The following is a 27,950-nucleotide window of genomic DNA, read 5'->3' as shown; positions in this document are numbered from 1 at the left end:
TGGGTTTCTGCCACTTCCATTGGAAGAGTTCTTGTTCATTCACCTTTGCCCAAGAAGAAAACAAATAATTCATTCAACCAGTATTTATTGAACACCCATGCTTAGCCCTGTGCTGGGTGATGCTGGTAACAATAAAGAGGCCATGACAGAACTTGTCCGTCCCCTCACAGCAATCCCAGTCTACCAGAGCTTAAACAGATAATCGCAAACTCTTCACCAATGATGGCGACCCCCACGATGAAGGAGGAGTTCAGGGAGCGACAAGAGAGGCACCTGTGGATGCGGTGGTGGGATCAGGGAAGGGTCTCCTGAGGACAGGACTTTAAGTTGACACTCAGAGATGGGCCAGGAATCAGCCAAGTGAAATGAGCTTAAGGGCTAAGGGTCCTTGCACATATGTCCAGGGGTTTCAGGGCAGCTCCGTGTCCCAGCAGGGCTCAGAAACCTGGTAAAAGATCTTTGGAGTGGAAGGAGGGGAAGGGTGAGGGAAGTGGGCGGGGCAGAAGTGAGGCAGCCATCCAGGCCTCAGCTGGAGGAAGCAGGAGTAGGAGGAGGTGAGGTGCACAAGTGGCCTTCGCTTCGTGTTCCTCATAAGGTGGTGTAGAAATACATGGCTATCAGCATCACAGGGAGCTGGAGGAGGAGGCAGTCAGGTGAGGGATGCTCCAGCCCCACATCCCCACCCCACCCAGTCCATAGGCCCCCGCCTCTCACCGTCCACATCAGGATGGCAAACCCAAACCACGAGATGCCCCATGTGTAGCTGTCAATGGCATGGCTGATGTGCTCGAAGCAGCCCTGGGCAGGGGGAAAATGGGAATTTGAAAAATGCCCAGGGAGGCTGGCTGCCGAAAGCAAGAGTCACTGGGCGCCCTCGGGAAGGTCCCTTCCTTCCTGGAGCCTTGGTTTTCCCATCTGTCAGTGGGGATGAGGGCAGTGTCCACCTCCCAGGGTAGTTTTGGGGAGCCAGGGATGCAACCCTGTGCAAGTAGGTGCCACCCTGATGGTGGCTGTGACAGTCTGAGAGTGACATTGTTTGGAGACTGCTTTCCATGCTGCCCACGAGTTCCAAGGGTTTGAAATATGCCTTCTGGATCAGTCCGGTTCTGGCCCCTCCTCATACAGAGATGAGGCCGAGTGGAGCCAGAGCCCCACACCAGAGTCACCTTCCTGGTGACCCCTGCCCCAACTCAGAAGCAGCCAAGAGCAAAGGTTCGGGGTGTGTGTCCTGGAGTCAGGTGGACTGAATTGGGGGCCAGCTCTGCCATTTGCTGGCTGCGGGGCCTAGGCATGATTCTGACCCTCTGAGCCTCGGTTTTCCCATCTGTGGAGTGGCAGCGCTGCGCTCCGAAAGCACTCGTGGGGGTTCCACGAGATGATGCCCGGAAGTCAGGGCTCAGGAAACCGCTGTCCGACTGATGGAGGTGACGGTTTGCACGGCTCCCTTCTCCGTGACACCTGCTCTAAGCAATGCCGCTGAAGGGCCCCCAGGCAGCCCAAAGCAGCCAGAGGGACCCCTGGGACCAGTTCTCCTCTCAGTCTAACCTCCTCTGGTCTCTCTCCACCTCTGCACTCGCATTGCAGTGTGAAAACTGTTAAAGACCTGGCTGGGCCTGACTGCCCACAATCAAACCCCTGCTCCACCCCTCACTGAGCGCCCTCTCAGTTCCACCAGCTGTCAGATGGGACAATCATAATCTGGACCTCAGAAGACCACGGCACTTAGAAGGATGCCTGGTACAAAGAAAGGGCTCCATAAATGTTGGCTGTTATCGGAGCGGTGCTGCTGTCATTCTTACTGTTGCTGTCATTCCCAGAAAAGCTGAGGAAAGCTCAGGTGCCGGGTCTGGATTACACGGAGCCTGTGTGCAGCCCGCTGACTTGCAGAGGGAGGAAGGGACAGATGGAGAGAGAGTTGAGAGAGCCAGAGAGAGGAGGGAAAAGGAGAAAGCCAGAAAGGGCAGGAGGAGATGGCAGACAGGCAGTGGGAGGGAGGAAGAGACAAAAGAACCAGAGAGGGCCAGACAGACGGTCAGACAGGGGCAGCAGGGGGGAGGGGACACACCTTGGTGAACAGGTAGTCCATGTGGCCCAGACGGCAGCCTTCTTCACTGAGGGGGATGAAGTTGCCAGTCCGGCGACAGCACAGTGGGGGCCAGGGGAACGTCACCTCCGGGGTGGCCGCCCGGAAGGCTGATGTGAAGTTCACCCAGTCCATGGGACCAGATGTGCCACAGCACTCTTGCTGGAGAGAAAGGCAGGGGTCAGGCAGGCTCTGGCTCAGAGAGGACAGCTGCTTGCCTGAGGTCACACAGTGAATGCTAGCCACCAAAAGGCAGATTCCTGGCTTCCTCTGGCCCCTGTGGGTGCTTAATTTGTGGCCCTCGAATGATGAAAACATAGGCTGCTTCAAACAGGGGTTCCAATCCTGGCTAGATGCATGACTTGAGCCAAATTGGGACCTCATTTTCCTTGGGGCCTCAATATTCTTCTCTTGCGCTGCTGGGTCATGTTGAGTTTAATTAAGAATGTGGCTTCTGGAACCTGGTGGCCTGGGTTTGAGTCCTTCTGGTTCTGTGACCTACCAGCCACCCATCAGCTTGGTTTTCTCATCAGCTAAAAGGCCGATCTCCCTTATGAGGTGGTTGTGAGGATTAAATAGGCTTTAAAAGTGCATTGAACACTGCCAAACAAAAGTTAGTGCTCATTAAACATTGGTTATCATCATCATCATCATCATCATCATCATCATTATTGAGACAGTATCTGTTAAGGGTTAAGAGCAGGGGCCCTGGATCTTACTAACTGTGTGACCCTGGGCAAGTGCCTTGCCCTTTTCTGGGCCTGTTTACTCATCTGGAAAATGTCAATAACCAGAGCCCCTCCCTCATAAAAACCACAGGAGTAGATACCATCTACCAGGGGGCGTAGTGGGAGCCCTATCCAGCTCTGTGATCAGAGCCCCAGGCCCTCCTCGCCCGCCCTCGCCCACCTCAGTCATGATGCGGTCCCAGAGGCGGGTCAGTTCCCGGCCCTGGGCCGTGTCTGCACTGTAGAAGGTCAGCATCTGCTTGGTGATCAGAGATGGGTTGGACACCATCTGCGGAGGGCCGAGAAGTGGGGCTGGGTAGGGAGGGATGTGGACCTCCACCCCCTGCTCAAGACCATCCCCCTCCCCCTCAGAAGTCAGGCCCCTCCCCTGGCCTCTGCTGCTTACGTAGTCTCGGTGGGTGTAGGCCGTGATGCAGGAGGCACACTCAAAGATGTAGACGATGAGCATGAGCACCAGGTACTGGGGAGAGAGGGAGGGAGGGAGGGAGGGATGAGGCACGGCTGATCAGGGCGAAGCCTGTGAAGTCACGTCCCTCAAGGGGTGGATCGATGGATAGAAATGCCATTAAAAAAAGCGTAGGACAATGTGAATGGTAACGTCTACGTGGTGGACATACAGGTGTTCGCTGTTCAAGTCTCACACCTTTTCTGTTTGAAATTTTTTATAATACAGTGTTAGGGGGAAATGAAATCAAGAAAGAAGATGTGAAGTATTTCCCGAAGTTAACTACTGGCTTGGGTGCAGTAAAATACATGTCTACTGTAGAAAAGTAAGAAAATAAAGACATTCTGGAGAGAACAGAAACATCTGAACACAGGCTGGGCCTTAGAAGGTAGATACAAAGGAGCTAGGATGGATTTTGCAGTGCGCCAGTGGCACAGTGGTTGTGCAAAAAAAGAAGAAAAAAGCTCTTTGACTGGTGTTTAACGAAAGCTATCTTGCTGCCCTCACTCCTCCCCTGAATCCTCCGCTGTCCTCACCCCTCAATCTCCCCAGAGCAATGGGGGTGGGGGTGGCTGTGCCAGCTCCACAGCCACGATGCAGAGGCTGTGGCGGAACTCGCCTGGCTGCTTTAAAACAATGTCCTTATCGCTCAGAGTAATGTGCGCTCGAGTATTTACAGGTAAATGACTTGGTGTCTGGAATGTGCTTCCAGATACCCCAGGAAAGAAGAATGTGGGCAGGCAGAGGGTGGAGGAGAGGGGACAAGATGGCCAGGCTGGGGTGGCTATTGCTGAAACCAGGTGATGGGTTCTCAGGGGTCACCAAACCCTTCACTCTACTTCAGTCTATGTTCAAAATTTCCCATAATAATTAAAAAAAAAATTCTGTCATAGTTAATGACAAACTGGGGAGACAGACACAAACACAAATACAAACTTTTCTTTTCCTCTTTTTTACAGGTTGGGTGAACTTTTAGGGCTTTGGCTAAATTGTTATGCCAGAGAATTAAGTGTAGGAAAGAAAGGAAAAAAGAAGAAAAGGAAAAGAAAAGTGCCTTTCCATGGATCCATCTCACTCACAGTAATGCCAAGGTCCTTACCAAGACCTGTAAGGCTCACCGCATAGGCCCGCCTTCCCTTTCTCCCCTCATCCTCCACGCTCACCCCACTGTTCTCCTCCCCTCACCCACCCTCATCTCCTCTTACTCAACTCCTATCCCCACTGGGCTGCAGCCACACTGGACTCCTGGCCCCTCTGGCTTCAGAGCCTTTGCTCCACTATTCCCTCCATCTGGAATGCTCTTCCTGCAGACACACCCCCGGCTCACTCCATCACCTCCCCATGCCTTCCTTTCTCTGGCTGAGAGGCCTCCCCTTCCCCCTCTCCCAGCTCCAGATCTCTTTTCCCTGTTCACTGTCTCTGCTGTCTCTGGCTCAGAGCATCCTCTGCAGGGCAACGGCTTTCACGTTTGCTCACTAGATAGCCCAGTGCCTAGCTAGGGTTTGGCACATGGTTCTTGCTCAGTAAACATTTGTTGATTTGTTGATTGAGTCTAAAAGGCCCTCAACTGCAGAGGAAGAGCAGTGTTGGCTCTGCGTCAGTGGGGCCAGGATTGGAATCCCTGCTCTCCCCGTCACCTGGGTTGTTGGCCTCTGAACCTCAGTGTCCTCACCTGGTAAATGGGTAGACAAGTGCTAACTTCAGAGGGCTTCTGGGAGGGTTGAGGGAGCTCACTCCTAACCTGCTTAGCCTAGTGTCAGGTGCATGAGAGGTACCCGGAAGGTTGGGTTATTGTTGTTGTGATTATTATGTTTGGCAGAGATTAAGTTAACACTTAACAGGCTCAAGTGGTGACCTGCTCAGGTTTAAATCCTGGCTCTGTCACTTACTTGCTGTGTGACCCTGGATAAGTGACTTCACTTGTCCAAGCCTCAGTTTCAACTCTGTCAAATGGGCTCACGAGGATGATGGTGGTGATGATGGTGGTAGTGGTGATGACGGGGGTGGTGGTGATGATGGTGGTGGTGATGATGGTGGTGGTGGTGGTGATGGTGGTGGTGGTGGTGGTGGTGATGGTGGTGATGGTGGTGGCGGTGATGGTGGTGGTGATGATGGTGGTGGTGGTGGTGGTGGTGGTGGTGGTGGTGGTGATGGTGGTGGTGGTGGTGGTGGTGGTGGTGGTGGTGGTGGTGATGGTGGTGGTGGTGGTGGTGGTGGTGGTGGTGGTGGTGGTGGTGGTGATGAGGATGGTGGTGAGGATGGTGGTGTTGGTATCTCATGGTGGGTGGGGAGGAATAAACGAACTAGTCCATGTGAAGCATTTAGAATGTAGTGAGCATTTATTAAATGGTAGCTGTGCTATTATTATTGTTGTCATTGTTATCAACAGAGCTTGCGAGCACAGACCCTGGAGACCAACTATCCTAGGTTCAAACCCCAGTCCTGCTACTCAAGAGCTGTCTTCCTGTGCAGAGTTTCCTTCCCTCCCTCCCCTGTGGCCCGGTTTTCTTTGTAAAATGAGGAAACAGTGAGCCTAGGTGACTGAGTTATGGGAAGATTAAACAAACTGGCTGCCGTGAGGCCGAGTGGTGTCATGCTGAACACACCTAGCGACTGTGCTGGTAACTGATATTTTGACATCATCTGTGATGATGATCTTCGTGGCCACCCATCCCCATCCTCCCTCGTGGGGCCTCACCGTGAGCATCATAGACCGGCGGTGGCAGAGCGCAGCACCCACACCAAAGCTGGCCACCACGAAGAAGGAGAAGCCGCAGAAGATGGCGATCCAGGCACCAGCGAAGACGTCATCCTTGCCTGAGACGCCCATCAGTGGATACACGCGGTACTGGTCAGCTGTCACCCATACTGTCTCGGCAAACAGGGCCAGGCCTGACAGCTGGACAGGGCAGCCAGTTAGAAAGCCCTGTTCAGGGGCAGCAGCCCAGCTGCACGAGTCTCCGTGAGCAAGTGCCTTCCCCATTCAGAGCCTCCACTGCCCTCTGGGTAAAGTGGGCATGTAACAAGAGTGGCAAAGACATTGCCTTCCTTGAGCAGGGATGAGCTGGGCAGAGGTCAGGAGGGGAGGGAGGGCCCAGCCAGACCCTTGCCCCACTACAGGCCAGCTGCCAGTTGCTTCAAGAATACAAGGAGACAGCACATCCGCAAAGCTGGAGCGCGTGACTGGCACCGAGGAGATCCTGGGTCATGCCACCTTCCCTTAATAGTGCTGTTATTCCCGGAGCACAGCAATCTGGCCATGGCCAGGACATTACAAATGAGCCTCTGAGGGCTCGTGTGGAGTGGCCTACAGACTGAGAGCAGGAGAAAACAAGAGGCACGGAACAGGATGTGGCATGAGCTACATTTTGGGGAAAGAAAGGGAAAAAACAGGTATATATGTTCCTATTTGCATAAAGAAACGGAGAAACAAAAATCTGGCTACTACGACCAGCAGTCCCACCACAATGGGGAGCAGGAGAGAGGAAGACTTCTTGTGGATCCCTCTGACAACAGCCAACCTAACACCACAGGGGACTTACCGTGCGCCGGCATTGGTCCCCACAACTGCTTCTGTGTGATAACCACCGCGAGCAGCTGCGGTGTCTAGCGTTGTTACAGCCAACACAACGCCAAACTCCGGTCTAAGCACATTAATCCGTAACTCATCTCATCCTCCTAGCGGTCCTATTTTATCTCCATTTTACAGATGAGAAAACTAAGGGGGTTACATCACTGGCTCCAGTTCCCACGGTAGAAAGCAGCAGAGCTGGGATCTGAACCCAGGCTGTCTGGCTCCAGAGCCATGTATAGGTATCATATATTTTTTAAAAACATTAAACATTTATTAAAGGACATTGTTATTATTCATTACCATGGGCCTTCTGAGTGCCAAGGAGGCACTTTACATCCTTAATCATGTTAATGATGATGGCCAGCATTTGTCAAGCACTTTTTCTGAGCTCAGGGGCACACATGAGTTAATCCTCACAAGAGACCCCACAATGAGAACATAAGCTATAGATGGAGAAACAGGCACAGAGAAGTAAGGTCCCTTGCTCAAGGTCACACAGCTGAGGAGAGGCAGAGCTGGGATTTGAATCCAGGCTTCTCTGGCTTGAGAGCCCATAGCACTGGCCATCTGGGGAGTCTTGGGCCCTCAGCCCCCATGCCCAGGCTCAGGACTGCCCCCTCCCCACACTCACCCACTCGGCTCCCAGCACTGGGGGATGTCTCACCAGAATAACGATGTTGCCCACAACCAGCAGTCCCACCACAACTGGAGACCCCTTCTCTGCCTCTTCTGCTGCAGAAGCCATAGTCCTGCCGGAGACAGGTGAGCGGGGAAGAGGCCAGGCAGAGGCCAGGAGGGGAGGGAGGCCCAGCTGGACCCACCACCCCCACTCCACCCCCAGTTCCCAGGAGCTGCTCCCACTCTCTGCTGGGTCCAGGCTGGTACTGAATGTGCCCAGCCTCCCACCACCGCTGTGGTGGGCTATTTTACAGAAGAGGAAACCGAGGCTCTGGTGGGGCCTCCCTGGCCAGAGCTCAGACCTCCCCAGCTCCCTCTGCTGCATCCAGACCCTTAGAGCCCCCTCCTCACCTTCTCTGCCAGAAGCTTCTCTGGCAGGCCCTTCCCACAGTGGCTCCCTATATACGCCCAGGCCCATTCTTGGGTCAGTCTCCAAGGAAGTGGGCAGGGTGTCTGGAGGAGGGGACAAGAGACCAAGCAGGCAGACAAGCATGGGAGAACAGCTTTATGAGCCCCCCCAACCCAAGTGATTTATAGACCTGAAATTCCAGATCGTGCTCATGTCTGGCCATACGGGCAGGGTGACACACCCATGTCCTCCAGTTCCCAGGCTGCCGCGGAGGTGGAGGGGGTGGAGTTGGGAGGATGAGCGCACCACCTGATGTCTCTCTCTAAGGCATGGGCCTTCCTGGGAGCAGAGAGAGAGAGAGCCAAGTCGGACCCCAGTGTGAATCTTGAATCCCAGAACGGCCTCCTCTGCTGGAGGCTCCCCTCTCTGAGGCTGGGAGCCCAGGGGGAGGCCAGGGCAGGGACCCCAGCAGATGAGGACAGGGCTGGACCAAGGCAGAGAGATGGGGATGAGAGGGGGCAGGTGGAAAGATGTTCAGAAGGCTGATGTACCAGCTCTGGGCTGAGGGGAGAGGACGGCAGGAGATGGGTGTTCAATGAGTGTACAACGAGGAGGGAGAGAGGCGTGCTAGAAAAAGGGAAGGGCACACCGAATGGGCTTGGTGGGAGAAAAGTACCCTTCCACACACACACACACGGACAAATCAGGGTCACAGTGAGGAGCCACGGGTGGAAATGCCTTCAGGGGGCAGAATCAAAGAGACCTAAGTTCAAATCCCAGTTTTGCCTCCTCTGTGCTGCGCGACTTGGCGAGCGCACTTGGCCACCTGCAAGAACGGAAATCGTCAGACCACTTTCCCGGGTGTCGGTGGGAACCGAGTGCAGGGACGTCTGCAAAGCGCGTCTTCCGGGCCTGGCGAGCGCCGGCGCCCGCGCCTCCCAGCCGCCCTCGGCGAGCCCCACGTTCTCTCCGATGGCGCCCCCTGGTGGCGCGAGGATGACTCCGCAGGCGAAAATGCGGGCTTGGAAGCCCCAGAACTGAACCCCGTGGGCCAGGGCGTTGACTGCGTTTTCTCTCTGAGCCCCGGCTCCCCCAGTGTGCGGGAAATGGGCAAACAAACGGGAACTAAAATTCCACTGTCAGGACACTGGCTTGGTAATAACACCCATGAGATATTTTCCTACTGAAATGGTTACGTTGGTTTTCAGTCAATCCACTTTACATTTAAAACAGTTGTTGGGGCCGCCCCGTGGCGCAGCGGTTAAGTCCACACGTTCTGCTTCTCAGCGGCCCGGGGTTCGCCAGTTCGGATCCGGGTGGGGACAGGGCACCGCTTGGCGGGCCATGCTGTGGCAGGCGTCCCACATGTAAAGTAGAGGAAGATAGGCATGAATGTTAGCTCAGGGCCAGGCTTCCTCAGCAACAAGAGGAGGACTGGCAGTAGTTAGCTCAGGGCTAATCTTCCTGTGTGTGGGGGGAATAGTTCTCTGTTGATTTATATTTATATTAAAGACTAACGAGAAAATTTCAGTAATAACGTACATGACCTGTCAAGTACATTTTATAAGTTTTAGCTAAAACAACTTGCGGGGCTGGGCACGTGGCTGAGTGGTCAAGTTCCTGCGCTCTGCTTCGGCGGCACCGGGTTTCGCTGGTTCGGACCCTGGGTGCAGACATGGCACCGCTCATCAGGCCATGCTGAGGCAGCATCCCACATAGCACAGCCAGAAGGACCTACAACTAGAATATACAACTATGTATTGGGGGGCTTTGGGGAGAAGAAGGAAAAAAAAAAAAAAGAAGAAGACTGGCAACAGATGTTAGCTCAGGTGCCAATCTTTAAAAAAAAATAATAAATAAAACAAAATAACTTGCAAAATAATAGGGCCATGCTAATAATATGAAATATTTTTATTTTCAAATACTTGGTAACTGTCAGTGGTTGGAAGTTACATAAAATGTCTAGTAAAAGCAAAACGTTGTCATCAATGGGGCCATTAACATGTCAGCAGTCATAAGAGGGATCTGTTTTGTTCTGAAACATGAAGCCAGTTTACTTTGATGTCAAATTTGAATTTTCATTATTCTTTTTTACTATTATATGACAGTCTTCAAAACAATACATTTTGAAGTGCTCATTACTTCCTTTAAAAAACCACAATGCCGAGATCTCCTAAAGATGACATACGCCTACCCTATGACCCAGCCACGTGTCCCTGAGAAGTCACCCACTTCTGCCTACCAAACGCTGTGAATGTATTCCTAATAGGCCCACAGCAGAAACCACCCAAATGCCCCTCAGCAGTAGAATGGATAAGCACCTTATGGTGCATGCACACAATGGACACTATTCAGCAACGAAAGGGAACGAGCTACTGATACGCACAACTGCGGGGGTGACTCTTGAAAGCATTGTGCTAAATGAAAAAAGCCATACTCAAAAGACTACAATTGTATGAGTCTACAAATGAAATTCTAAAGAGGCAAAACCAATCTAGGATGATCAAAGTCAGGCTGGTGGCTACCCTTGGGGGCACCATGACTGGAGGGAACAGGAAGGGGGCTTCTCTTTCCTAATTTGAACACTGCTTGCACAGGAGCGTTCAGATTGTGAAGATTCATCAAGCTGTACGCTCGCAATAATGTACTTTTCTGCCTCTTCTTTTTTTATTACAATGCCTTCTAAAGAGGATAGATCCTTTCAAAGAAACATATTCAATGTGTTAAAGAGGTGTTTTCCCAAGGGGGCAATGATTTTAGGCTGTCCACAACATGAAGTGAAACGGCATGAAATGACACAAAACCCCCATGATGAGAAGCTGACGCAGTTCTCCAGCCCCTCTGATGCTGCCATGGAAAAAGGCTCAGCTCGATGCTACTGTGTCCCAAACACCCCTCTGACCTTGCTTAGAGCAGGTCTCGAGAGGCCTCAGTGTGTGACTAGAATTTAATAACTTATTTTCATTGTATTTATTTTTAAGATAAGATGTTTTATTTTCCATGGTCAGTGGCGAGAGGAAAGTTTTCTTAATTTTTTTTCCCCGAAAATTGGCCCTGAGCTAACATCCGTTGTCAATCTTCTTTTGTGTGTTTCTCCTTCTCCCCAAAGCCCCCCACTACATAGTTGTATATTCTAGTTGTCGGTCCTTCTGGTTGAGCTGTGTGGGACGCCGCCTCAGCATGGCCTGATGAGTAGTGCTAGGTCCATGCCCTGGCTTTGAACCAGTGAAACCCTGGGCCCCCAAAGCAGAGCGCGTGAACTTAACTACTCGGCCCTGAGGCTGGCCCCTTAAATTCTTTTTATTATAAAATATTTCAAGTATACCAGAAAACGTAGAGAATAACATAACAAACACCTATGTCCTCACAACCCAGCTTTGTCAAATCTAAGTATTTTTCTATGGTATTCACTGCAGGTTTTTTGGGGTTTTTGTGTGTGTGTGTGAGGAAGATTGCCCTGAGCTAACATCTGTGCCAATTGTCCTCTACGTTGTATGTGGGATGCTGCCACAGTGTGGCTTGATTAGCGGTGTTTAGGTCCGAGCCTATGAACCCCAGGCCTCTGAAGCAGAGCACACGAACTTCTCTATGCCACTGGGCTGGCCCCCAGCAGGTTGTTTTTAAGCAGCCTACACTGCAGTTCGCATCTGAAGCCACCTGATCTCGCCCCAGAGACAACTTCACTATGAAACTGGGGACTCATCATCCTCGGCACCCCTTCCCCTGGCTTCTTTTTCAGATCGCAGTTGTCATGGGTTGAGTTGACCCTACACCCTCAGTTTACAGCTCATTATTCCCCACAAGACAGCTCTTCTAAATTTAATTTATTCCCTTACATCCCCATATCGCAGTCTCTTCCAGCGCCCCTACTAGCAAACATTCTAATATGTTCATATATATCTTTTTTGTTGAGTGTGTTCTTGTGAAATGGGTACCGTTGTTTTCTGTGCATGCATTTTCTAACTTACCCACGATGGTGTTAAACAGCTCATCCGACTCTTACTTTCCTCGCTCAGCACTACAATTTTAAGATCCATCCACATTATTCCGGGCACACTGAATCCACGGCTTCAGATGGTTGCTTGGGTCACTCCTGGTGTGCATCCTCCAGTGTGCCGTCTCCTTCCAGTGAGGACACTCGGGCTACTTCCAACTCCCCCTCCACCACTGCCACTGTGAACACTGCTGCAAGGAGCACCCTCACGCACGGCCCCTTCGAGACTCACGTGTCTCTCTTAGGGAGCAGAATTGCTGGGCCACAGATACGTATGTGCCAGGTCGTTTTCCACAACAGGTGGCCCCTTCCACACCCCAACCAACAGTTTGTGAGTGTTCCCGTATCCTTCCATCGCCACCCACACTTGGCATTATCCAGCTTTCTAGTTTTTGACAGAGTAATTCAGTGTAAAGTGCTACCTGCCATTATTTCTACTCTCACTTCTCTTATTACTAATGATTTTTCAGATCTTCTCAAATGTTCATTAGCTTTTTGGATTTCCACTCCCATGCACGCTTTCATATTTTTAATGTATATGCATATATTCCTCAACAATGTATAGAATAGTTTTAGGTTTTTTGGTAAACTTTAATTAAATTGTATCTTATGGTACATATCCTCATGCAATTGACCTTTTTCCCCTCAGTATTACGTTTTGAGATTTATTCATCAATATGTGGCTCTAGCTCATGCAGTTTTTGCAAGAATACTTCGTGGGTCAAAGTTTCCTTTCCAAATGAATTCATTTTAGCAGAGATGTTACAGAAAAATGTCGTCAGTGGCAGCAAAGAGGTATGCACATTTAGCAACACTCTGAAACCTGAAGTTTGGGCACTAAGTAAAGGCTGAAATCTCAGGTGCTCCTTTGGGTCAGCTGAGCAACAGAGGGCCTGAAATTCATAGGTAGGGGTGGGAGAGGTGACTATCATGCCCAAGAAAGGGAGACTTCAGGGCTGGGTGGGGCCAGCATGAAGTGCAGGATGAGGAGGAGAGAGAAAAGCAGGGAAGGGGGAAAGAGAGAAGTCAGGGGGAGACCAGACGTGGCGTGAGGTGGTAAAGCAAGGAGGAAGGTGTCACCGATTAATTGTCCCAAATAACTGAAGGGAGCACTTAACTGTTTCTCCAAATTGTTTTTTTTGTTATGTTAAGAGATGCAATCACCAACTGCCCTGAACGTGTCCAAACCCCACCCAAGAGTGATGCCTGTCCAGATGGGCGGAGAAGAGCCCAAGAGATGACCTTTGCTTCATTTTAATGCTACGATCTCTGCCACAGGAGGAGCTTAGGCCTTATTACCATAACCTGTAAAGTATGCGGAAGCATGTTTTCCAACTGAGCCTGTGCAAGCGAATGCCCACCTCTCCCTCTTGAATATTCATTTCCCATCTGAAATAAAAGGCCCCTGCGGTCCTGTGCTTGGGGAGCCACGCCTTTGGAAACAATTCCCCATGGTCTCTATTTGCTGCAAATAAATTTTACTTTGTGTGACAACTCCTTCTGGTGAAGGTTTTGATTTCATTTTTTTTTAAGTTGGCACCTGAGCTAACATCTGTTCCCAATCTTCTTTTTTTGTCTTCTTCTTCTCCCCAAAGCCCCCCAGTACATAGTTGTATATTTTAGTTGTAGGTCCTCCTGGTTGTGCTATGTGGGACGCCGCCTCAGCATGGCTTGATGAGCAGTGCCATGTCAGTGCTCAGGATCCGAACTGGTGAAACCCTGGGCTGCCGAAGCGGAGTGCACGAACTTGACCACTCAGCCACAGGGCTGGCCCTCGCTTTGATTTCAACTCACTAAGAAGTGGACCCACTTTGGTTTCATAACAAATGCACTAGGGAGCTGTAGCCAGAGGTCTTTTTATTTTCTTCTCAAACTTATTGAGCACCAAGTATACGCTCAGGCTTGAACTAAGCATTAAGGTCACGGTGCACATAACAAGTTTTCTCATGCCCAGCCCTGTGTGGGGCGATGCTGGGAACACAGCAGTGATCAAGACAGTACTGTCCCTGCCCTCACAGGCTCACAGGAGAATGGGGGAGACAGACCTTCACCAGAGAGCGACAGCCCAGCACGGTCAGAGAGGATGCTAAAGTGACCAAGGCACCAAGAGAGGAAACACAGGCCACAAAGGGGAAAAGAGAGGTGAATGTGTGAGCTCAGAGGAGGTGCTGACCCAGCCAGGGGCACAGAGGAGGGTTTCCTGAAGGAAGGGATGTTGGAGGAGGAGACTGAGGCCGGCAGGTAAAAGGCAGGGAAGAACATTCCTGACAGAGGGAATGTGGCATATACATACAAGGGAATATTATTCAGCCTTAGAAAAGAAGGACATCCTGCCACGTGCAACAACATGGACGAACCTGGAGGACATGGTGCTAAGTGAAATAAGGCAGTCTCAGAAGGACAAATATGCACGAGTCCACTTCTGTGAGGCATCTAGAATAGTCAAACTGAGCAGAAAGTAGAACAGTGCTTGCCGGGGGCTGGGGGCTGGGGGAAACGGGGAATTGCTAATCAATGGGTATAAAGTTTCAGTTATGCAAGATGAGTAAGTTCTTAAGATCTGCCGTACAACATTGCACCTAGAGTCAACAATACTGTATTGTACACTTAAAAGTCTGTTAAGAGAGTACATCTCATGTTACGTGTTCTTACCACACACACACACACACACAAAGACTGCGAGAAGGAAAAGCTTCTTGGTGTGTCCACCAATGTGCCGGGAGCAACTCATATTTAGAGAGCATTTCCAACACACAGGGCACTGCTCCAAGCCCTTTCCGCACGGCATCAGGCACCGTTCTAAGTGCTGTACAGGGAGCAGCTCATTTAATTTGCACAATGACCCTGCGAGGAAGGTGTCATTAACTTCATTTTACAGAAGAGGAAAGCGAGACACGGAGAGGTCAAGTAATTTGCCCATGGTCTCATAGCTGGCAAGTGGTGGAGCCTGAATTTGAACCCAGACCGTCAGCTCCAGTCCTCCCCGCTTAACCACTATCTTCTCCTGCTTCTCTGAGTGTATACTGACTTTGCTGGAGGAGCTTCCTTTTTTTTTTTTTTTTTTTTTAAGCCAGGAGAATATATTCACGTATTACCTATACAACTTGAAGAAATTTAAGAGTATCAGATGGACAAGCAAGGATCTCCAAGGACTATTGCTAATGGAGAAAAGCAAGGTTCAACTCTGGGACCAGCAGGCTACAACGAAGAGATGGCAGGTGGAGGGAGGGCCTGCCTGCAAATGTATAAACTATCTTTGGAAGGACACACAGGAAACCAGCGATGACAGTCACCTCCTTATGGCTAAAGGAGAAGGTGGGGAAGAGACTGATTTTTATTGCATAGTTTTCGTTCCTTTGAGAGGGTCGAGAGAGTGATATTATCAAAATGATGAAAGAGGAGTTGTTCTACTATCTTCCCCGTAAAGAACACTGATTTTGAAAATTACCCACAGATGAGAGTGCGGTCCAGAGCAGAAGTTCCAGCACACCGCTGGGGCAAAAAAAAGATCCGAAATTGGAGGCACTGAAGAGGAATCCTGAGGAGTTCTGCCCAATTAGGGGGCAGGGAGCGGCTGGGAGACGCACAGCCAGGTTCTCAGAAAGCATCAGAGGGACCTGGATCCTACTAACCGTGTCACAGACATCAAGAAGACTGCACGTGGGCCACGGGCGATGCCTGATCTGTGGATCCCCCAACTGGCCCACGGGCACCTCCAGTGCTTTGCACGCCTCACCCCCACCCCTCTACCCCAGGGCAGCTCCCTGTGCGCAACCCTGAGGGCCGCGGGGGTGCGCCTTTGCAGATGCTAGTGAACCCATGCAGAAAGTCAGGCAACTCTGCGGGATTGGGAGAAAGCACACAAACTTAAGGATTCAGCACAGCCCTAGGGAGGAGGATGGGAGGCTGTCAGCATTCGGTCTGGCTTGGCAGGATTGAGAGAAGGCATACAATCTTCAGAACTTCCCCCCAGGAGGGAACAAGCAGTGTGGAGCAGGCGCATCCATAGGGAAGGTCTGAGAAAGCCTCGGAAGCTACCAGGGCTGATGGAGGCATTTCTTGCCCAGAGCCAGTTGGTAAGACTGGAGGAGGCGAGTGAATCTTCAGATGTGAGGCAGCAATGAGGGTTGCAAGAAACATGAGAAATCTAGGAAACATGGCATCACCAGAAGAACACGGTAATTTTCTAGCAACTGAGCCCAAATAAATGGAGATCTGTGATTTGCCTGATAAAGAGCTATATTCAATCCTGTAAAATGTGGGGTCATGTCAAGATGAATACAAGGAAATGAGGGTGTGATATTATATCCAAATTCACATCATCCCATGGTTTTCCTGTATCAAGTTGCTCATATTAAATTCCTGTTTACTCCATAGGCCTCGGGAGGTTTCAGTCTTGTGCTCTGAACCCTCTCCATACAGATACACTAAAAGGAAACCCACAGCCTCATGGACCGGTAGGAGGATGGAAGTGTCAGTTTCCTCTCTTGTAAAAATAGCAGCTCGAGTTGTTGGAAGGCCTGAGGTAAGGCAGGTGAGCTGCTCAGTGCGTAGCTTCAGAGCGGTTCTACAGCCTGCAGCTATACAAGGGCAATGGATGAGAAATGGTCCTCAGCAGTCTCCCACAGGAGAGGGAGGCGATGAGAAACTGCCTCACGGCAGCTCTTGACAAGACTGCTTATCTCCCTTCCTTTCTGGAGGAATCACGGGTGTCCTGCCAAGGTTCGGGTGTGACCACACGTAAGCATTGCCTGTGTGGCTCATGTGGAGATGTGCAAGGTTATTGGGGAGCCACGGCCGAATCATTTCCCATAGTATCACCCTACAGGTCATTTGCCAATGGCAAAAAGGGAGAGCACATCTTTCCAGAGGACATAGCTAGTGGCCGTCACCTTTCCCAGGGTTTAGACTCTGCCACCACTAACTGGGCAACCTGGCATCAGGTAGCTCCTGATGGGAAGCGGTAAGGAGATACACACAGGAAGGATTCTTGCAAAAAATACTTGATCTGCATCTAATCAAGCCTTTAAAGCCAACTTCTAGTTTAGAAGAACCAAAGAAGATGCTAGAAGAAGCTGAATGACACCACGAGGAAACAATAAGGCAAATCCAGAGTGGGGGACATTCAACAAGACAGCTGGCTTGGTCTCTTAAAACTCCCTCTTAGACCAGCCCCAGTGGCCTAGTGGTTAAGTTCAGTGTGCTCTGCTTCAGAGCCCTGGGTTTGGTTCCTGGGCATGGACCTACATTGCTCTGTTAGCAGCCATACTGTGCTGGTGGCCCACATACTAAAAAATAGAGGAAGACTGGCAGAGATGTTAGCTCAGGCCAAAATCTTCCTCAGCTAAAAAAAAAAATTCCCTCTTATAAGGGTGGGTGGGGTGGGGTTGGGGGCTATCCTAGAATTTTTAAAAAGACTAGAGACCTAAAAACCAAATGTACAATATGAACTTTGATTAGATTCCGCTACAAAAAACAAACTAAACAACAGCATACAGCTGACTTTTTGGGTTCAATTTGGGAAATTTGAATACGAGACATTAGAGAACTAGCATTAGTTTTTCTTAGGCATGACAATGGTATGAAGGAACATGTCACTTTTCAGAGATGCATGCTTAAATATTTAGCAGCGAAGTGTCAAGATGTTGGGAAACTACTTTTAAATGTTTCAGTAAAAAATAACGTGCATCCACATACAAAGTAAATATGACACGAAGTTAACAATTGTTAAACCTAGGTGGTGGGTGTAAGGGTAATCATTGTACTAACTGTTCACTTTTTCCATATGCTTGAAAATTTTCATAATAAAGTGTTGAAAATGGGAATAATATACTCTTAAAAAAAATCCCTGTGCTCATGGAAATTATATTCTAGTGGTGGGGGGGCCAATTATCAAGGATGAGTAGTAAAATATAAGGGATATTAGTGCTAAGTGTTTGAGAAACAAAAGGACTGACTGAAGGGCTGCAAAGTGTGAGTATGGGAGTTGAAAGGGTAGGTCGAGTGTTCAGGAAGGCCAGGGGTTCTGTTTGCGGCAGACCTGGACACAGGAGTGAGAGCTGTGGCGACAGCTGGTGGAGAGGTGCTCCGGCAGAGCAAACACAAGTGCAAACGCCTTGGGGTTGGGGCCAGCCTGCGCGGACACCGCTCATCAGCTCACAGTTCCCATCACCCTGAGAGGCCAGTGTGGCAGGAGCTGCATGAGCGGGGAAGTGGCAGATCAGAGGAGCCAGGAGAGCCCTTTCAAATCTGTATCAAATCAAATACATATACAATACGTATTTATCAGCGCTTCCAGATGTGTGGGCTATCTCTGGAGGAACACACGGGAAACTGCTAATGGTGGCAGCCTCTGGGCAGAACTGGGTGACTGGGGTGAGGGGAAGTCCTCCATTGTGACTTCTCACTGGACTTTCCGTTTCATCTGAAATTCCATCTGAAACTTCAGCGTCTACAGTGCCTCACAGCCCCTCTGTGCACACTAGGGTCTCCTGTTTACAGCCCCTCCTCCTCACAGGCAGCCATCTCCCATTTCCGGAGATCCCTCCCTAGGGCCACCTTCCCTCAACACAAGAATCAGCTCTGCTCCTGTGCATATGCTTCAGATAAGTCTGTTGACAACCATTTGAGCAGCTGAGGAAACAAACACCAATTCAGCCACAACACGGTGCTTTAGCTGGTCAGGAGTTCCCGCTGACAAATTTGGTGACTATTTGGGACTGTTATTGTGTGGTAATTCCTTGGGGTCACCGAGGAAGAACATTTCTTAATTTGGCCTTTAATTTAAATGACTTCCAATCACCATGATCAACATCAATGAGGAGGCCAAGAACAAAGAGAGAAATTTCACATTGTGCAGAACACAGCTTATTAGATGATATTAAGAATTTACTGTTAATTTCTTAGATGTAATAATGGTAGTGTGATTATGTTTAAAATAAATCTCTATCTCTACAAGAGAAACATACACTTACTTATTTCTGGATAAAATATGATCTCCAGGATTGGCTCTAAAATTACCTAGATGGGGAGAGGAGTACTTAGAGATGAAACTGCCTGGCCATTTGTTGATAACTGTTGAAAACAGGTGATGGGTACATAGGAGTTTTTTATTATACTATTTTCATGTGGTTCAAAAATTACAAAAAATTTAATTTTTTTGTACAAATAATAACGGGAAATATACAGATAAATTTTAGCATATATAGGGGTTTGAGGCTATTTTGCATAATCACTCATTCTATTGTCTGGTACACAGGAGGTGGTCAAAGTTTAATAAAATTAAAAAAAAAAAAGAAAATAGAAAAAATAATCACCCCAAAGCCCCTTTTACTGGTCAAGGTACTAATTCCACCCCAGCCTCTTGCCCGATCATATACATATTTTACACATACACAGTCTTACACTTTTCCAACGAGTATTTATTATTAAGCCATGATTCAGGATCCTAGGGTGGGGATCACCATGTCCCCGGGTCCCCCTTCACCACCCTGGGAGAAGCAAAGAGGACAGAAGAGAAGTGGAGTGGAGCCCGTTCAGATCTTCCCAGGAAATGTGCCTTCCGCCCGGCGGTCGTCCCAGGCTGACACCTGTGGAAAGACAGCAGTGTCACTCCTTTCCGCGGGGAAACCAGGTGAGTGGATATCTTTGTCTTCCTCACCTTGTCCACCTGTTCTGCCAGTCAACAGTAACCCTGTACCTGCAATGTGCCAGGACCAGAACTTTTTCAGGAGCCGGGAACCAGCAACGACCCAGAAAGACAAGACTCACTGTCCTGAATGAGCTGACATGGGTTGACCCATTGCGGGGGTGCGGCAAAGGGGGAGGAGTAACAGGCAGAAAAACCCCAGCCTCACTGCAGGGCTGTCCGCGGGGAGAGGTGTGACTGTATCGAGCTTTGAGAGTGTGGCTGTGCCCCACTCCAGGAACCCCCCAGTCAACACCCAGTGATATCTGTCAGAAGTGAGGAAAGAAGGAACACAGGAAGCTGTGGAAAAAACGAGGCTGATCCATGCTCCAGCACGGTTGGATCTCCAAGACATATAGTCAAGTGCAAACAGGGGCCAAACAGAATACAGAGTGGGATCCTACTGCTGATCACGGAGGTATGCGTACATACAAAAAGGATGGAAAGGCCCACAGCAAACTGTTAACACTCCCCAGAAGTAACACTCTGCAACTTGTGGACCTTCCTAGGGGCAGCCAGTGTTTGTGTTTTTACACACACACACTCACACTTACATGCTCTGTATTAGAGGCAGTGGGTAAAAGCATGGATAAGGAAGACTGAATCTGAATTCCTGCCCTACCACTTCCCAGCTGTGTGACCTCGGGCAAATTACTCAACCTTTCAAGGCCTCAGTTTCCAATTCTGTAAAATGAGGATACCGATCATAGTACCTACCTCATCCCGTCTTTCAGCTTGTTTGCCCTTATATGATATAAGGTGCTTACAAAGTAGGTGGCCCACAGTAAGTGTCATGTACGTGTCTATTTTATTTACATACACATACACCACATCACAAATACTCTGTACTTTAAAAAATATATATACAAACTGGGCCATCCTATAGATTGTTCTGCAACTCGCTGTTTCCACAAGTCTCAGAGCTCTTTCTGTATTCTGTCACATAGATCAAGACAAATACACCAATATTTACCTAACTTGGGCTGTCTCTGAATGTTCCAAATTATCAACAGCTCTGCAAAGGACATCCTCATACATGAAGATTTTTGTAGGATGTCTAGATGTGGAATTGCCACATTTGGAGTATGATTTTTTTCATTTTGAAAGACCCTGCCAAATTGATCTCAAAAGTGACTGGACCAATTTACAGAACCACCAACACTTAGCACTATCGACCTTTATAACTCTTGCGCCAGACTGCAAGCGAAAACAAGCATCTCTCTGTTGTTTTAAGCTGCGTTTCCCTGATGACTTGAGCGGCGATGAACATCTTTTCATGTCCGGGGTTCATCTGGATTCCCTTATACCAGACTTGTGCTGTCTACAGCCCACGGTTCTCTATGTGTGACTTTCTCAGTCACTGGGTTTACCTCCCTCTCCCGCTCTCTCTTTTTAAATTAGGGAACCAGCTGGCCTGGTCCTTTGGCAAATTACTCTTTGCCCAGTAATCCCACTTCATGGAAAGGAAACTAAGGAAACCACTCCAATAGAGGGGAAAACATTTTCTGCAAGGAATTGGACATGGAAGTATCACTTAAAATACGGAAAAAAGACAGTCCAGCTAAAGGGGGAGTATTTTTAACTGTTAAAGATGACGGCTACACAATAATTGAGCAGCCTGTACCGACATGAAAGTAGGTATACAATGCATGTTAAGTAAAAAAAGCGAAGTCAAAACAGTATCTAGTGTATGATCCATATCTGTATTTTATTTTATTTGTTTCAAAGACTGGCACCTGTGCTAACCTGTTGCCAACCTTTTTCTTCCCTTCTTCTCCCCAAAACCCCCCAGTACACAGTTGTATGTTCTAGGTGTGAGTGCCTCTGGTTGTGCTATGTGGGACGCCGCCTCAGCATGACCTGAGGAGCGGTGCCACATCCGCGACCAGGATCTGAACTGGCGAAACCCTGGGCCGCCAAAGCAGAGCGATCGAACTTAACCACTTGGCCATGGCGCAGGCCCCATATCTGTATTTTCAAAGTATATAAACACACTCCTACACATACAGTAGCACACAGAGAAGGAAGGGGAGGACTTACAACAAATGACTACGGAAAGTTAACTTCAGGGCTCAGAAGGGGAGGCCTAGGGAGTTTTCACTTTCTACACTATATAAATCTCTCCTTCTGAAGAGTCTACAAAAAGCCAATGCTATTTTCCAATGGAGAAACTAAAGATTTTTTAAACCAGAAAATAAAGGATGATTGGAAAATATGTTTTAAATGTTCATATACAAAAAGTGCTTGACTGTCACCCCCACTCCTCCCAAAATACACGTTAGGATTAGAGACTAATCAAAAAAAGATACACAGGAAACATCTGGAAGATGCTACAATATTACCTGCAAGGTCAGGAGGATGAGGAACCTTTTTTTGCCCCTTCCTCTATTTTTTTTAAGTTTCTGTGAAGTGACTATACGGCTTATAAAAAACAAAAAGATGGGCACGGATGTTAGCTCAGGGCCTGTCTTCCTCAGCAAAAAGAGGAGGATTGGCAGCAGATGTTAGCTCAGGGCTAATCTTCCACACACACATAAAAAAAAGCAGAAAAACCCCAAAAAGAAACAACAGCAATAACAAAACACTTATTTTTACTTCACCAAGTTTCTGGAATAAAGGAGCCAGGGCTGCTGTGTATAAAGGGGTCTGCACATTTATATCCAGCCCTCACGGGGCAGACACAGCCGGGACCTGAGGAAAGGAACCACACAACCCAATGCTCCCAGTTAAGGGCAGGTCCACGTCATGGGGACTGGGGTGGGCAGCGACACTGGGACCCTATCCAGCACGCGCCCAATGCAGGCCCCAAGTCTGGAGGGGGGATGTTATGGGATCAGAACATCATGCTACCCAAGATCACCCAGGGACAAGGAGAAATTTGGGAGGGCACGGGGTCGTCAAAGACACTTGAGACAGTGTGGCCAGAGAGGTGGGAGGAAAACCAAGTGAGCTGAGGAAGAGGGCCATAAAGGCAATCTGTTCTCGAGAAACGAGCCCCAAAGATGCTTAAAATACTGAAAGATTAGAACATAATCTCCATCAAAAGGGGACCAGTTAAATAAAACATCTGTAAGTCATTGAAACAAATTTGGCAGATCTATATGCACTGTCATAAAAAGGCTCCAAGACACACCAGTAAGTCAAAGCAAGTCACAGGACAGGAGAGAGCATGAACCATCCCTACACAGAAAGGGCCACAGGCTGACGTATGCTAAGTTCACAGAAAAGGGACCAGCTGACAGCAGTCACTGCAGGGGAGGGCACTGTGCAGCGCAGGAGGCCTTCTACTTTTTATCTTACTGCACGGCTCACATTCACTTTGTTTTTTTAAATGAACACTATTACTTTTACAACAGTATCATATTTTAATTCTAGGACACATGGTTTTTCATTTTAGCATCTCTGAAATTAGCAGGTTTGTTACACTCATTTCCAGCATTTTAAAAAAAAAAAGATTCAAACATCTCTCTAGGGGCTGGCCTGGTGGCTAGTGGTTAAGTTCACACATTCCGCTTTGGTGGCCCAGGGTTCACCGGTTTGGATCCCGGGTGTGAACCTACACACTGCTTGTCAAGCCATGCTGTGGCAGGCATCCCACACATAAAGTAGAGGAAGATGGGCACAGATGTTAGCTCAGGGCCAGTCTTCCTCAGCAACAAGAGGAGGATTGGTCACAGATGTTAGCTCAAAGCTAATCTTCCTCAAAAAAAAAAAAAAAGAAGAAAAAGAAAAAGATTCAAACATCTCTCACTGTTTCCTGGAGTCAATGGGGTCTTTGATGTGATGGAATAGAATATCGTTAAACATCAATTCAGGTCAAGGGAAAAAGGGCTGCCTTACTGTGTCTGTATGTTTTAGAGATGCATACTGAAGGAGGTAGGGATGAGGTGACCCTTTTTGGGATTTGCTTCAGAATACTTTAGCAAAGAAAAGAGAAAGAAAAGGCATGGATGAAGGAAATGTGGAAAAATCTTGAAATTATTCAGTTTGGGTAACAGGTAAACTTGGAGTCACTGAATTACTCTACTTTTATGTATATTTGAAAATGTTCATAATAAAAAAAGGACAGGATCACACAAGATGGTGAGCTCCACAGGGACAGGAAGCTGGCATTGAGTATATCTGTAGAGTGCACGAGGGAGATGGACCTGGCGAGGAGATGGCCCTGGTCACCTGGGCTGAGAACGGTGACTGGTCGAGAATATGGGTGAAAGGAGGAAAGGGAAGGAAAGGGGGGCAATTCCAGGAAAAGGAAAAGGCCACATCTCACGGACAGTGTGATGTCCTGTCCTCCTCTGCCCTCGTGGATGAGCTCCCACCCAGTCACCCCGCTCTGCTAAGACCCCACCCCAGCGCCCCAAGGGCCCCAGTAGGAGGCACGTACCCAGGATAGGGGGCACAGGGACTTGTACACACGCCGGTACCATTCGCACACGGAGACATCACCCCCTTTAGCAGTCATTGCCTTCTCACAGCGGTGGAAGTCTGTGAAGAAAGGGGTCAGGGTCAGCCCAGACTAAGGACTGGAAACACATTTTTGATCAAAACTCAGAGAAATGCTTCTTACTTCAAAACCAGTTATATACACGCACACGCACGCACAAAGTAAGTTTCACAAGGACTGCATACAAGAGTACTAAAAAGGGCTAGACACACCTCACCAAGCTGATTTTGCAACCCCTAGAGAACTACTGTTCAACTGGAAAATTCTGGCGTTGGGAATGATGGGACAAACATGACGGGCATGTGTGGGGATTATGGGGTCCAGAACCAGGGCAACGGAAGAAGGGGGTCTTCATGTCAAGATACTGACATCCTAGAGAGGAACACAGAAGGGGGATCATCTGGTTTTTAAAAGTAGGCAATTAACTAAAAAGGAAAATTACTCCAGGTATTCCACTCCTGGGCACATTCCCTAGAGAGAAAAGTACTCACATGGACATCAAATTACATTTGTAAGAACGTTTACAGTAGCGGCATTCCTAAGAGCCCCAAAGTGGAAATCACGCAAGTGTCCACAGATAAACTGTGGGAAACTGCACAGCAAGGAAAATGAGCACACTCCGTTCCCCGGCATGGACAAATGCTCAAAACCGTCGAACAAAGAAACCCAAACACAAGAGAATATGCACAGTGGTTATAAAGCTCACAAAGGGGCAAACCTAAAAGCAGTGATAAAAGCAAAATGTGACCACCCTAAGTTGGTGGGGTCACATCTCTAGCGGGGAAAGTTGGGAGTTGTGTTCAAGAAAGAGCAGGCAGTGGGCAGGGGAGCTCAGAGTGCCGGCAGCATCTAGTTTTCTATCCAGGTTAGTTACACAGGGCAATCACTTTAGAATTATTCATTTAGCTGCACATTACGTTTTATTTCCTTCTTGTATGTATGTTACATCACACACACACACAAACACAAATAAATCTTTTAAAAAAAAATCACTATAGAAGTCAGTTTGTGACCCTAGCCAAGATCTTGAACACAGCTGGTGATGAGGGGCATGGGCCCTGCACGGTAGGATGTCCAGAATAAAAGAGAAGAGGCCTCGGATGCACAGGTCCTCTGCGAGGAGGCAAGAGGTGAGTGACTTGAGGTGTGGGACCAGGGGAAGGTCTGAGGGTCCCCCGCCCCCGCCCCGCTGCCCATGTCCTGCTTACCCAGATAGTTCTGCCAGCAGTTCCTGGTCTGGTTCTGGTTGGGGAAGCGGCTGTCAAAAGGGGCAGTCTGGTAGTTCTTGATTTTGCTCTTAATGTCTTCTGCCATGGTGCTGACTCCTAGAGGCAAAGGGAGTGGATATTAAGTGTGGAAGTCACAGCAGGGTTGGCAGTAAAATCAGGCCTTATTTGTCCCCAAATAACATTAGCTAACATTCATGGAGTGCTTACGACAGGCCAGGCACTGCGGTACACACTTTACTCCTATAGTCACTTTAAAAGGTAGGAACTCTCTCTGATTCACAGACAAGGGACAGGGTTTCTAAGTGACTTCCCAAGGTCATATAGCATACGAGTGGGGGCGCCACACTCAATCAGAGACATATCTACACTTTGGAGGTTCTTAATCTCTTTGTGCCATGAACGTCTCAGGGGTCTAATGAACCCCTTCTCAGAACGTGTTTAAGTGCATTAAAAAAGTGCATAGGATCGCAAAGAAAACCAGTTACATGTAGCTGAGGATTAACTACCACAATTATGAAGTAACCATCAATGACAATGATACTTTGCGGCATCTGCAACCATAACGTGATAGAAGATGACCTGTGATTTTGGGTGCTGACAAAGTCACAGATGATGCTAATACTACTCAGGTTACTGCCTCCATTCCTAACGGAAGGAAATGCTACATTTCAATTAGAGACTAGTAAAAACACAGATGTAACTTTCCCCCCATTCAGGTACTAGCACCCCTTGAATTTCACCGATTCTGTGGACCCGGGGTTAAAAATCTCTACGATAATCCCTCTTATGAGGCGACACAGTTTTTGCCAGGGAATCTGACAGAATCTGCCTCTACTCCAGAGAATTTGAGGAGTCGCGGGGTTACAGAGGTGAGCAGGCCAGTGTTAAATTTAAGAGATCCAAAGTAGTGATGGAGCCCCAGGGAAGAGTCTTTCGGACGGCGGGGGCCGTGGGGAGGCGGGACACAGAGCTCCAGCCGCAGGGACACAGGCGCGGTCGGGAGTGGTTCCGGGCGAGATCTCGACCCGCTATCCCGGAGTGAGGGCGGATCGCGGATGACGCTGCGGCCCCTCCAACGTCCCAGGAGGAGGAGGGCCTGAGTCCATGGAGCTGGGCAGGGCCCAGGCAGGCCGCGGGGGCCACACCTGCGGCCCGGTGATGATGAGCACCGAGCCCAAACCCTGGTCGCTGGCTAAGTAGCTTAGTACCTCTGAGTCGCAGATGCCTCACTGTCAGAAAGGGCTAATCACAGGCAGGCCCTACCTCACAGGGCTGGAAGGAGGATTAGATGAATTAATATAGGTCGCCTGGGATGCTAACTGGCATTCGGGAAGAACTAAATGATCGTCGGCTACGACTACTAACAGAACAGGACCCCAGGGCCCGGGGAGGCCGGACGCCGCGGGCCGGAAACCCCACCTCGTTCTCGAGGAAGCTAGGGTCCGGCTGCTCTGTCCCCCGGGATGGGGCCCCGGGTGCCCGAGCCCTCGACACTCACCTAAAGACGCCCCTGAAGCTGCTTGCAGCTCAATGTCACCCTCAGCAAAGACGCCAGCGTCGGACCGGAAGCGGAATTCGGACCGGCCGGAAGCGGGGCGAGCCGGAGTGCAGGGGAGTCTTACGTGCGGCTAGAGCGCCCACAGGGAGGCGGGCCCCGAAGCCACTTAGGCCACGCCCATCCGTGCGAACTACGGGCTCCTATTGGGCAGGATGCCTGTTCATCATCACTCCTGGCCCAATCGTGAGTTTAAGTGGCACTTTGAAGGGCTCCGACCTAGGGCTTGACTTGAGACGCAGCCGGGTTATAGATTCTCGTCGCTTACCTGTCTTTACCTGGAGACAGGAGTTCTGGGTCCTGGGGCTGGCTGGAGAGTGGGCCTGGGGAAAATAGCCAAGCGGAAGTGTTCTGTTCATGCAGAACCTATTTATTGAACGCTTACTCTGTGCCAGGTACTTCTGTTCTGGTTGGGGATGCATCTCTGAACCAAACACAAAAATCGCTACCCTCGTTATGATTATTACGGGGTCAATTCTTAGGGAACTGAAAATGAACCAGTCTTTCTCTCAGGATCATTTGTCCCGTTATGAGGAGTGCCAGACTCCACTTCCTGCTCATTACCATTTTTCCTTAAACCTCAGAAGACACAAATAAGCAAAGATTTGAGTGGCTGAGGGCTCAGAAATGAAAGTCCTTCATCACAGAGAGAAGGGGTTAAGAGTTAGCTTGAGCCTGTTAAGGGCCTGGCTGAAATTGGTCCATCTCGGAAAATGGCAACTCTATTCTTCTGGTCACAGAGTTGTCCTTGACTCCTGTCTTTCTCTCACATCCCATAGCTGATCTATCAAGAAATCCTGTTGGTTCTGCCTTAAAATATATATCCAGAATCTTCTGCCACATCTGATTCAAGCCACTAGCACCTCCAGCCTGGACTGAGGAGCCCACTCCCTGGCCTCCTAGCTTCCTTGCTGCCCTCCACAATCAGTCCACTCAGCCAGAGGGACCCTGTTAACACCTCAGTCAGATTGTTTGCCTTCCTTGGCCTAGAACCCTCCCCTGGTTTCTGGGCTGACTCTTTTAGTCTAAAGTCAAAGTACTTACAAATGACCTACACAGTTTGGCCCCTTCATACCCTCATCTCTTACCCCTCTTCTTACTCCCACTGCTCCAGCCACACTGGCTTCCTCACAGTTCCTTAAACATGCAGGCTGACTGCCCCC

General features: G+C 49.2%; 2 protein-coding genes across 8 annotated transcripts; both read right to left on the bottom strand.

Moving 5' to 3' along the window:
• Nucleotides 1-68: 68 nt before the first annotated feature.
• On the bottom strand, nt 69-18,892 carry UPK1A (uroplakin 1A). Of its 7 annotated transcripts, none has more exons than XM_070557397.1 (9): nt 18,847-18,892; nt 7,881-8,217; nt 7,516-7,600; nt 5,976-6,176; nt 3,218-3,292; nt 2,993-3,100; nt 2,066-2,245; nt 715-798; nt 69-633 (listed from the first exon to the last, which is right to left on the bottom strand). In XM_070557397.1, exons 3-9 carry the CDS (start codon nt 7,594-7,596, stop codon nt 589-591), a joined length of 774 nt encoding a protein of 257 aa, XP_070413498.1. In that variant the 5' UTR covers nt 7,597-7,600; nt 7,881-8,217; nt 18,847-18,892; the 3' UTR covers nt 69-588. The 7 variants fall into 7 exon arrangements, with proteins under 7 accessions (XP_070413498.1, XP_070413497.1, XP_070413495.1 ...); XM_070557396.1 differs by lacking the exon at nt 18,847-18,892 and adding an exon at nt 8,642-9,574; XM_070557394.1 differs by having other exon boundaries at nt 5,976-6,638; nt 7,516-8,217.
• A 380-nt stretch (nt 18,893-19,272) lies between these two features.
• On the bottom strand, nt 19,273-26,870 carry COX6B1 (cytochrome c oxidase subunit 6B1). Its single transcript, XM_008542324.2, has 4 exons — nt 26,731-26,870; nt 25,212-25,328; nt 23,944-24,044; nt 19,273-19,461 (listed from the first exon to the last, which is right to left on the bottom strand). Exons 2-4 carry the CDS (start codon nt 25,315-25,317, stop codon nt 19,408-19,410), a joined length of 261 nt encoding a protein of 86 aa, XP_008540546.1. The 5' UTR covers nt 25,318-25,328; nt 26,731-26,870; the 3' UTR covers nt 19,273-19,407.
• Between the last annotated feature and the right edge of the window lie 1,080 nt (nt 26,871-27,950).

Source organism: Equus przewalskii, chromosome 9 (genome assembly GCF_037783145.1).
Source record: "Equus przewalskii isolate Varuska chromosome 9, EquPr2, whole genome shotgun sequence".
Classification (NCBI taxonomy): domain Eukaryota; kingdom Metazoa; phylum Chordata; class Mammalia; order Perissodactyla; family Equidae; genus Equus; species Equus przewalskii.
The sequence above is the reverse complement of the archived record's forward strand: the minus strand, read 5'-3'. Positions and strand labels throughout refer to the sequence as shown.